The sequence below is a fragment of the Trachinotus anak genome, unplaced genomic scaffold (genome assembly GCF_046630095.1).
Source record: "Trachinotus anak isolate AG129_WGS33_773 ecotype Australia unplaced genomic scaffold, CSIRO_AGI_Tana_v1 ptg000018l, whole genome shotgun sequence".
Lineage (NCBI taxonomy): Eukaryota > Metazoa > Chordata > Actinopteri > Carangiformes > Carangidae > Trachinotus > Trachinotus anak.
In genome coordinates this window covers 8,488,301-8,497,796 of record NW_027273869.1, presented here as the reverse complement: position 1 = coordinate 8,497,796, position 9,496 = coordinate 8,488,301, and the positions used below count along the sequence as shown (strand labels likewise).

At 42.5% G+C, this 9,496-nt stretch overlaps 1 protein-coding gene across 1 annotated transcript; it reads left to right on the top strand.

The window, feature by feature from the left end:
* The first annotated feature begins 499 nt into the window (after positions 1-499).
* LOC139635532 (sodium- and chloride-dependent GABA transporter 2-like) lies at positions 500-9,417 on the top strand. Its single transcript, XM_071502954.1, has 15 exons — positions 500-1,234; positions 1,527-1,718; positions 2,480-2,614; positions 2,911-3,051; positions 3,160-3,247; positions 3,335-3,467; positions 3,666-3,800; positions 4,717-4,820; positions 5,038-5,162; positions 5,269-5,381; positions 5,509-5,646; positions 7,154-7,256; positions 7,376-7,476; positions 7,638-7,808; positions 8,005-9,417. Exons 1-15 carry the CDS (start codon positions 1,228-1,230, stop codon positions 8,152-8,154), a joined length of 1,836 nt encoding a protein of 611 aa, XP_071359055.1. The 5' UTR covers positions 500-1,227; the 3' UTR covers positions 8,155-9,417.
* Positions 9,418-9,496: the final 79 nt, after the last annotated feature.

Sequence of the window (9,496 nt, the reverse complement as noted above, 5' to 3'; positions counted from 1 at the left end):
AAGAGAACAGAAGAGTAAAAAATGGCAAAAAAAGTAAAAAGGGCAACATTAGGGATACATGAAATACAAAGACTCATGAATCATGCTTATGTGACTTATGGCCATGTTATTGAGAGGTTGATTGGTTTTCAAGTTGTAAGTTAAGCCTCACATTTCCTGTGTTACTCATTAGCTCCATTAGAGGAAAGATGTGGTTGCATGTTGTGGAGCTCTGCATGTTAAATTACATGTTGCGTGTGTTTTTTCCCTTAGTCGTGAGCAGAAATGTCCCCTTTAACACAGACTCTACACATACGTTGATAGATTCACTTTTTTAAACATTTGATTTAAACATTTCTCTTCTGATTTTGCATTTTGAGATTCTTTATTTGAGTCTTTCAACATCAATCCTAATGGTGCAAGAAAGCAACAGAATACATAAATGCAGAAATATTTGCAAAAGAAAGAGGGGAGGCGAGGGGAGGATTGTGGGTGGGGACTGGGTGGCGTGCGCTGATCTCCACTCCTAACTCAGCTAAGTCAAATCCGGTGTGAACTGACCTCAGCTGCTTTAGCCTCCATCAGAGTGACTCACCTCTGTCACTGAAGATATTGCTGGAAATAGGCAGTCACACAGCGCTCCACCACCTGCTGCTGTGTCGCCTCTCCTGTCTGATGCCCTGACTGAACTTAAGGGCTGTAGTCCAATCTCTAACACAGGATGGAGATGTCAGTCTTAAAGCATGATTACAGTTTATTCTTCCACAAGGATGGAAGCTGTGTCTGTGTGAATTAAATTCCTGATCAATTTAAACATGAACATAAATAAAACTAGGATGTAAATGCAAATACATGAATACTAATATCTAATCCTCACTGTAAGTGTGTTTTATTTTGATAAAAACATATGTCTTTGCAGCAATTTCCAGAAAGCATCCATTGGTGCATATGATGTTTTTTTTTAATTTTATTACAGTGTCTTTAGCAGAGGTGGTGCACTGACAGTTTCGGTGTCACCCTATAGGAATGTTATGCTGCACCTTATTTTAACCTGTGAGTGATGCAGATGATGCACTTTGCTCTGAAGGGGGCAGACACAGGGAAAGAAAGCGGAGGCTGGCCTAGTTTAGCATTACAGGCCCCCGCCCCTCTCCTCTGTCATGTTAAATACTAAAACCTGAGCATTTTCACAGATATATCTCCTGACACAGCTTCGGTGTTGAAACGAGAGTTACACACAGCACCGTAATGAAAGGTAAGTTGTGCGTGGACAGTGTAAGTGTTTTCATTTACTCAAGTTATTGCTGTTGATCACTGTATTTTTTTTTTTTTTTAACTCAAGGATTACATTGCAGGTCATAATGTACACAACACTCAGAACTGATCTTGTTTTCTTGATGAAATGTTCTCTTTTATATTCATACGGTTCAACATTCAGTCTTTGCTGCTTTTTTTAAGGGCATCTAGACTTGATACTGAGAACAGGGAAATCACCTTGAATTCATAACCTGCTGCAATGTCCCCATTCTTCTCGGCCTGCTTTGTAGGAGACACTGCCAAAGCAGGCCTCCCCAATGGCATCAGCCGAGCCAAGGACCCGCTGCCCCCCTCGGAGGAGAAGATGGAGGAGCGGGGCCAGTGGAGCAACAAGTTAGAGTTTGTCCTGTCGGTGGCCGGCTCCATCATCGGCCTGGGCAACATGTGGCGCTTCCCTTACCTCTGCTACAAGAACGGAGGAGGTGAGTGGGTGAAGAAATGGGTCGAGGGAACGAGTGTGCGTTGCTGCATACATGCATGTCAACTGTGACAGGAGCTATACTGAAAACTTAAAACACCAGGTGTACGTATACAGGTTTGTCAGATTCATGCTTAAGGAAGTCAATATTTCTCTGGTGCACTTTTACAGTCAACCGTGCAAACCATGAGTAGACGGCTGATGACAGCTGACATGAAACTGTGGATGTAAATCAGAGTAAACACCTTGAAAAACCCTCGTCCCGGACATGGCAGAACACCTGAGTACATCAAAAGTCAAGCTTAGCTTCAGACTCACTTGATCTCAGGCGAAGGAAATAAAAACAGTTTGTGTGTTTCCCCCACATTTGCTTTCGGACATGCCTGTGTAGCAGCTAAATTGGACGCCCCTCTCTCTCCCTCCATGGGGGTGGCAGGGTCAGGGTTCAGGGCTGAGCGGGGTCAGACAGCTGTTGTTGCTCCTTGCTCGCAGCAGCTGTCCCTGTAGAGAGGCGGAAATCTGAGTGCTGCAAACATCCTCGGCCACCCGACGGGACGTCAGGATGACCCTGGTCTGTTAAGATGTTAGCTCTGACTCAGTGTCCTCGCTGGTTTCCTGTCAATGCTCTGATTCCCCCCAAAGTCCAGAGACATGCCAGTCAGGTGGATTGGAAACTCTTAATATGTGTGAGAATGACTGTATCTGTTTATGCAACAATGGTGTTTAAAGCTCTAACCCAGCATCCTTTGCTCTTTCTCAACTCAGGTGCTTTCCTCATCCCCTACCTGATCTTCCTGTTCACCTGCGGCGTTCCCGTCTTCTTCCTGGAGACGGCGCTGGGCCAGTTCACCAGCCAGGGAGGCATTACCTGCTGGAGAAAAATCAGTCCCTTGTTTGAAGGTAAGGAGGACAGGTGCATCAGGTGTATTCCTGAATAAGCCTATTGGACACAGGCAGAGGGACCCGAGAGGTCAGGTGGCCCATGTAGAGGATTCTCTGTAAGCACACGACCATAAAACGACTACAAAGAGACAAAAAGACAGAAAACGACCTCAAAGAGACACAAAACGACCACAAAGAGATCATGTCTTTCAGACTGGGGTCTTGCTTGTTGGGTTTTTCAAGATTTTCCACATTATACAGTTATTATTATTACCTGTGGCAATGCTCCATGTACTACAATGTCACCTCTGCAGGTCTTGGCTATGGCACCCAGGTGATAGTGACTCTGTTGAACTTCTACTACATCATCGTTCTGGCCTGGGGGATTTTCTACCTGTCTTTCTCCTTCTCTTGGGACCTGGCCTGGTCATCCTGCAACAACACATGGAACACAGGTTAGAAGTGTGCATCAAAATACACCAGAGGCCCCCACCAGTGTCTTTGATTCATTTAAGAATTCCCCCATTTTTGTTCTTTTTTTTTTTTCTTTTTCTTACCTCCAGAGAACTGTGTGGAGTTTCAGAGGAGAAACACCTCGATCAACCAAACAATCAACCTAAACGCCACCTCTCCTGTCATCGAGTTCTGGGAGTGAGTTTTCCGACTGCCTAACCTCCTCTTAATGACGCATTACTTTCGTAATCCTAACAACTCTGTGTCTCTTCATTGCCTCTCCAGGAGAAGAGCGCTGAGGATCTCCCCTGGCATTGACCACATGGGCTCTCTGAACTGGGACCTGGCCCTGTGTCTGTTCATCGCCTGGGTCATGTGCTACTTCTGCATCTGGAAAGGGGTGAAATCCACGGGAAAGGTGGGTGAGAGGTGATTCAGAGACTTATTCTAATGTGCACCTCGGTGAGAGCGCAAGAGAAAATACCAGGTGACCCATTCTTTCTATTATAACAGTTCTGGGGCACATTAGGATGACATCTGGTGTTTATTTTTTCTTTTTGGCATGTTTCTTGTTTGTATATTCAACATCACTGTGTGTGCGCGCGTGTCTGTATAGGTGGTCTACTTCACTGCGACCTTCCCCTACTTGATGCTGATTGTGCTGCTGATCAGAGGGGTCACGCTGCCTGGTGCTGCGATTGGCATCCAGTTCTACCTCTACCCTGACCTGGGACGACTGGCGGACCCACAGGTAGCAAGATCTCACACACACACACACACACACACACACAAGAAAATCTACTGAATAATGTCTTCTTTGTGTATCTGCCATGTGATTACCTCCAGGTAATTCATGCAATCCAACCACAAAAATCCCAGTGAGGGCCTTTTTTTTCGTGCTCTGCTCGCCGTGGGCGAGGGCACACCAGGTGCAGGTATCCCATGGCTCTCTGCTGGGGAGCTTAGTTTCTGCTGGGTCCATCTGCTCTCCATGAAAGAGGCACTGACCGCAGGGATCAAGTGCAAGGCCAGGACACCACTGGGATTATAAACACGAGCTCTACCAGGACTGAGCTGCAGACAGACTATTAACCAGGACAAGAGAGTTTTAAACTGACTCTCCTCAGCTCAGACTAGCACAGGTTCAATCAGAACAGCTCTGTCAGAGTCTCCATGTTCACTCGAAAAATTTCACAATTTCTCCTGTTGTAAAGCTCTGTTCTTATTTTGCGGTCTCCGTCTGATTTATTCCTTAGTTCTCATTATTTTATTCAGTTATTTATTTTTGATCTGACAAAGGATGTGAGTTTGAAGCTGACTCAATTAAAAAACATCTGATTCAGCTTTCCGTCACAGATCCTGCGCCTCCTATACTTATGGAAGCTTGGTTTGTTAATCAGTGTTAAGACAAACAAGACCAATGACAGATTTTTAACAGTTTCCTATTGTGCAACTGCATTAGTCAATGATTGTGCATGCAGAAACTTAGCACGTGAATTCCTTTGGATTGTCTAAACACTGAATAGCACGTTTGTGTATATACATCGGCCTCAAAGTGCAAACATTCTTATGGTGGATATGCATGTGTGTAATTTTGCACCACTTTAAATTTCATCAGCTTTTTATAAAAAAAAAAAAAATCTTTTTAAATGTTTCCTCTGTGTTAGGTGTGGATGGATGCTGGCACCCAGATCTTCTTCTCCTACGCCATCTGTTTGGGGTCGCTGACAGCTCTGGGCAGCTACAACAAATACAACAATAATTGCTACAAGTACGTAAGCAGTATCCTGCTTGAGTATAGTCTCCAATACATAGGAGGTTCTTTTAAGATTGTGTAAAATCAGAAGCACATTTGGAAACTTTATTCTTTGGTTTTTGCACATTCCTGTAATCATCACAAAGAACATCATCAAGATTTACAATTGCATTTTCTCTGGTTCCAGTATATTTGTTCCACTGCTCTAAAAAAAATCTCCTTCCTCTTGCAGAGATTGCCTGTCACTGTGCTTCTTGAACAGCGGCACCAGTTTTATGGCGGGCTTTGCAATCTTCTCCATCCTGGGCTTCATGTCTTATGAACAGAATGTTCCCATCTCAGAAGTAGCAGAATCTGGTGAGGTTTGCACAAGCTAAAGAACAGAAGCAATAATCTGTTATTTCCTTAGGGCCAGCATTTGTTTTAGCATTTTCAGTTTTCAGTTTAAGTTGTCTCTCTGTAGGTCCTGGCCTTGCCTTCATAGCTTACCCCCGTGCCGTGTCCATGATGCCCTTCTCTCCTCTGTGGGCCGCCCTCTTCTTCATCATGATTGTTTTTCTGGGGCTGGACAGCCAGGTAGTCATCCTGCTCTACTTTTAGTTAATGAATGATGCTTTTCATTTTACATAATAATGAGGATTACAAAAAATGAATGATGAACAAAAACCTCTCTTCCTTCTCTCTCTGCGCTCCTTCCCATCAGTTTGTGTGTGTGGAGAGCCTTGTGACGGCGATCGTCGACATGTACCCTGCCGTGTTCCGCCGCAAAAACCGCAGGGAGCTTTTCCTGCTTGGTGCCGTCTTCGTCTCCTTCCTCATGGGCCTCATCATGCTGATGGAGGTAGGGGGACACACTCTGGGACCACCCACACAGATGCAGGCTGTACACACACAGATGCATGCACAGAGACAAAGATCTGCAAGCACGAACTCACTGAGGTTTCACTGTCTGAAAATGTTTCATTTTAATACCTAAGGTGTTTTAACTTATTATATCTTTCCAAAGGTGATGCAATTGCTTCCAAAACAGCATTGAGATAATGTGAAATTAACTATCTCCTCTGAGACGAATGCAATATGTTACACACACACACATATACACTCCAAATCAGGCTGTTGCTGGAGGAGGGGGATAAACCAGGTCAGGATGTTTTGTTATGTTGAAATAAATTCTTACGGAGTCCAACATGGTTGACATGGTTTCACCTCTGCACAGCTGGAAACATGAATGCTCTGCAGAGGTGTCAACAAGTCATCATTTTGTAAGTACAAGCAAGTCAAAGGTTTTGTGCAACGCATCCCAGGTAAGTCTCAAGCGTTGTTATGCAGCGCCTCTAGTCGTAAACCCTGTCTGAAGTCTCCATATTTTGAGCTTCAGTCTTTCAAGTCTCTTTTATAAACTCTCTATAATAAGCATGTAGAATTGGTATTTTAAAGTGCTGCAAAATATACCACAAATTATCCAAATTCTGTTGTAATGTAATCTAGATTCACACACACACACACACACACACACACACACACACACACACACACTTGTACTTCTATCTTTGTGAGGACACTCATTGGCATAATGCATTCCCTAGCCCCTTACCGTAACCTTAACCATCACAACTGAGTGCTTAACCCTAACCCTGACCCTAACCTTAACCTAAACCTAATTCTAACCATAACTCTAAAACCAAGTCTTAAGCCTCAAAATGTGATTTAAAGGTGTCTCAAAAAGTGAGGACCGGCCAAAATGTCCTCACTTTCCCAAAATGTCCTCACTCTGTTAGTAAAATACTTTTTTTGGTCCTTACTATGTAGCAAGTACAAGTACACACATACACACACACACACACACACTTAGTGCGTTTCCCCATCAAAATACCTATTGTTTCCACATGAAATTATTCCCTGACACAGATTCGCTGTCATCAACCACGCTTTTCTTTATCCACTGCCCTCTGTCAGTGACTAGTTAGTCTGTGGTAATGGCGCATGAACATAAACAGCTCAGACATTTCAGTTTTTTCTGCCAAGTCAAACTCATACTAGTCAAGTTGAAGCTTTCAGATTATTTTTCTTTCTGTTGCAGAAAAAGTCCCACAGCTTCATCCCCTGTTTGTAGCGTATTCACATAAACAATTGATTAATTTTTTTTTTTTTCAACCATATGATTCTTTCTTTTCCGTTTCCCTGTGGTTTGTGTGTGGCTGGAGATTTTTAACTCAGAGCATAAACTGAACTAAATTTGAATTTAGTTCATCAGATTATTTTAAGTCTGTTTTTGTGTGAAAACAAATGGATTAAGTGGAGCAGGTTAATTATGACTCAATGCTTTATCTCTCTCTCTCTCTCTGTAGGGGGGCATGTATGTCTTCCAGCTCTTTGATTACTATGCAGCCAGTGGCATGTGTCTTCTCTTCATGTCCATCTTTGAGACTGTCTGCATTGCATGGGTCTATGGTAAGATGGTATCCTGACTATTTTTTTTTTATTAGTGTAGAGTATTTGTCAGGGAAACATTCAGCTGGGAGTTTTAAGGTGCATGCATGTTAAAAATTATCTTTACTGTGTTTTTGCAGGTGCAGATCGCTTTTATGACAACATTGAGGACATGATTGGCTACCGTCCAGGACCTTACATCAAGTACTGTTGGTTGTTCTTCACCCCGGCCACGTGCATAGTGAGTATCAACAAACTAATGAAGTTGCATGTCATGGCTTTTCAAAATATGACAGAGGCCGACCACCAGTGAGGCCCTCTCTCGTCTCCTCTTGCAGAAATAAAAAGAAATCAGTTGCTTGTTCTTCACCAATGGTAATATGTGTCTACTTGTCTCTCCAGGGTACCTTTGCCTTCTCCCTCATCAAATACACACCTCTAAAGTACAACAATGAGTATGTGTACCCGTGGTGGGGCTATGTCATCGGCTGGCTGCTCGCTCTCTCCTCCATGGTCTGCATCCCACTCTGGATGGTGTACAAGATCAGCACCACCCAGGGGACACTCCGAGAGGTAATGTTAATCTGTGAAGAGCTATACCAGTGTTTTAGGGACAGACCCATGGCACTTAACTGTGACATATCTTGGTCTTGTACCAGACTTAATTTCCTCTGGTCTTACTCTTACTGATTTGGTCTGCAACCCCTCTGAGCCTGGTCTTGACTTGAATATAACTACAGCCCATTAACACTGATTTATTTTTCTACAGCGCATCCAGCTGCTGATCACACCATCTGACGATTTACCCAAAACCAAAAGGGAGCAGGAGAGGTTACTGGCCATCTTTGCTCCTGAGGGAGATGCCACCACGACTAGAAACGGCTACTTTCCTGTCTTAGAGACAGACTCCAACGTATGAGGCCCCAGTGGTGATGTTTATGAGAGAGACATGTGGGTTTTGGTTCCATTAGTGACTTGCTGCAACCCTTCCTCCATCCCACAGATCACTACAGGGAAAGATACAACAAACTGTCACATCATCTACTTTAGTACATAACATTTATGGAGGACTCAGGAGAAAATAAGCCTACAGTGTTGGGTTCGGCAGCACCTGTACATTTCAGGGATGGCAGGAATGTGATAAAAGAAGGATAAAGAAAAGGAAATTCAAAAGTAGTTTGGCATTTATTGTATTATTTAGAAGTTCTAGAGGGGACGAGGGCATTTTTTTCAGGGACAAAAGTAATTTGCTCTACTCAAACTGAAATCCATTAACATGTTGGCAAATATTGTTCAGCTCTGCATTTCACAGACGATGTAAATACAGTAATCCAAGATGGGCTGCAATTTATGAGTCAGCACTGCTCTGAAAAAATGTTACAGTTTCATAATAGAAGTTAATGGCATGGCATTTAAATATGGTAATGGCACAGACACACAGGTTCCACCAGAAGTTTCAAAATAAATGCTCCAGTCTGCACCGTAAGGATGAGTTTTGTGCAAATGTATATGATGGCACATTCAGTAAGAGTACAGGTTAACCATTTGTTACCACTTAAATGTGGGCTACAAGTCTCCTTGTGTATCTGACATCACTTCATGGCTATTCAGTCATACTTGTATCATATATTGTATTATCATAACTGATTGGGGGAATTTTCCTTTTTGTAATAAAATGTTATATTTTACATGAATAGACTGTGAAGATATAGATTGACAGTGGGAATTGTAATTATAACACTGTAGCAGTGGAGTAGTTTTAGAACTAACATAGCGTAAACAATGTAGTTTCATATTTTGTACTGTAACATAATATGACTGTACAAATAAATGTGAATCTTGTGAGTACGTTTTTAAATAAACATGCTAATTTTAAAGTTGTCTTGAACCATTTTACAACTGTGTTACTGTCATTTGTTCTCTCTGGTGGGAGTCTGAAAAAAGGGCTACTTTTGTTTTCTTTCAGGAGTACCCCTTTCACTTGCCATTTATCATTATTCGTATCATATTTATCATTATTTATTCATTCAGTTGCTCTAACTTTATGCATCTACTATTGATTGTGATGCAAAAGTTTAGTTTGCATAATGAGTCTACATGCTATTAGTGCTACTAAGGACCTGGCACCCTAATAAAAGTCTTAAAAACTGTCCTCAACGAAATGCAGAAATTAAACATTTTACTGTTGCACAGTAGGAAAGAAGGTAAAATGAAAAATCTGACTGGTTCAGTGACAAATTCTTTATGAAATGTGGCTACTA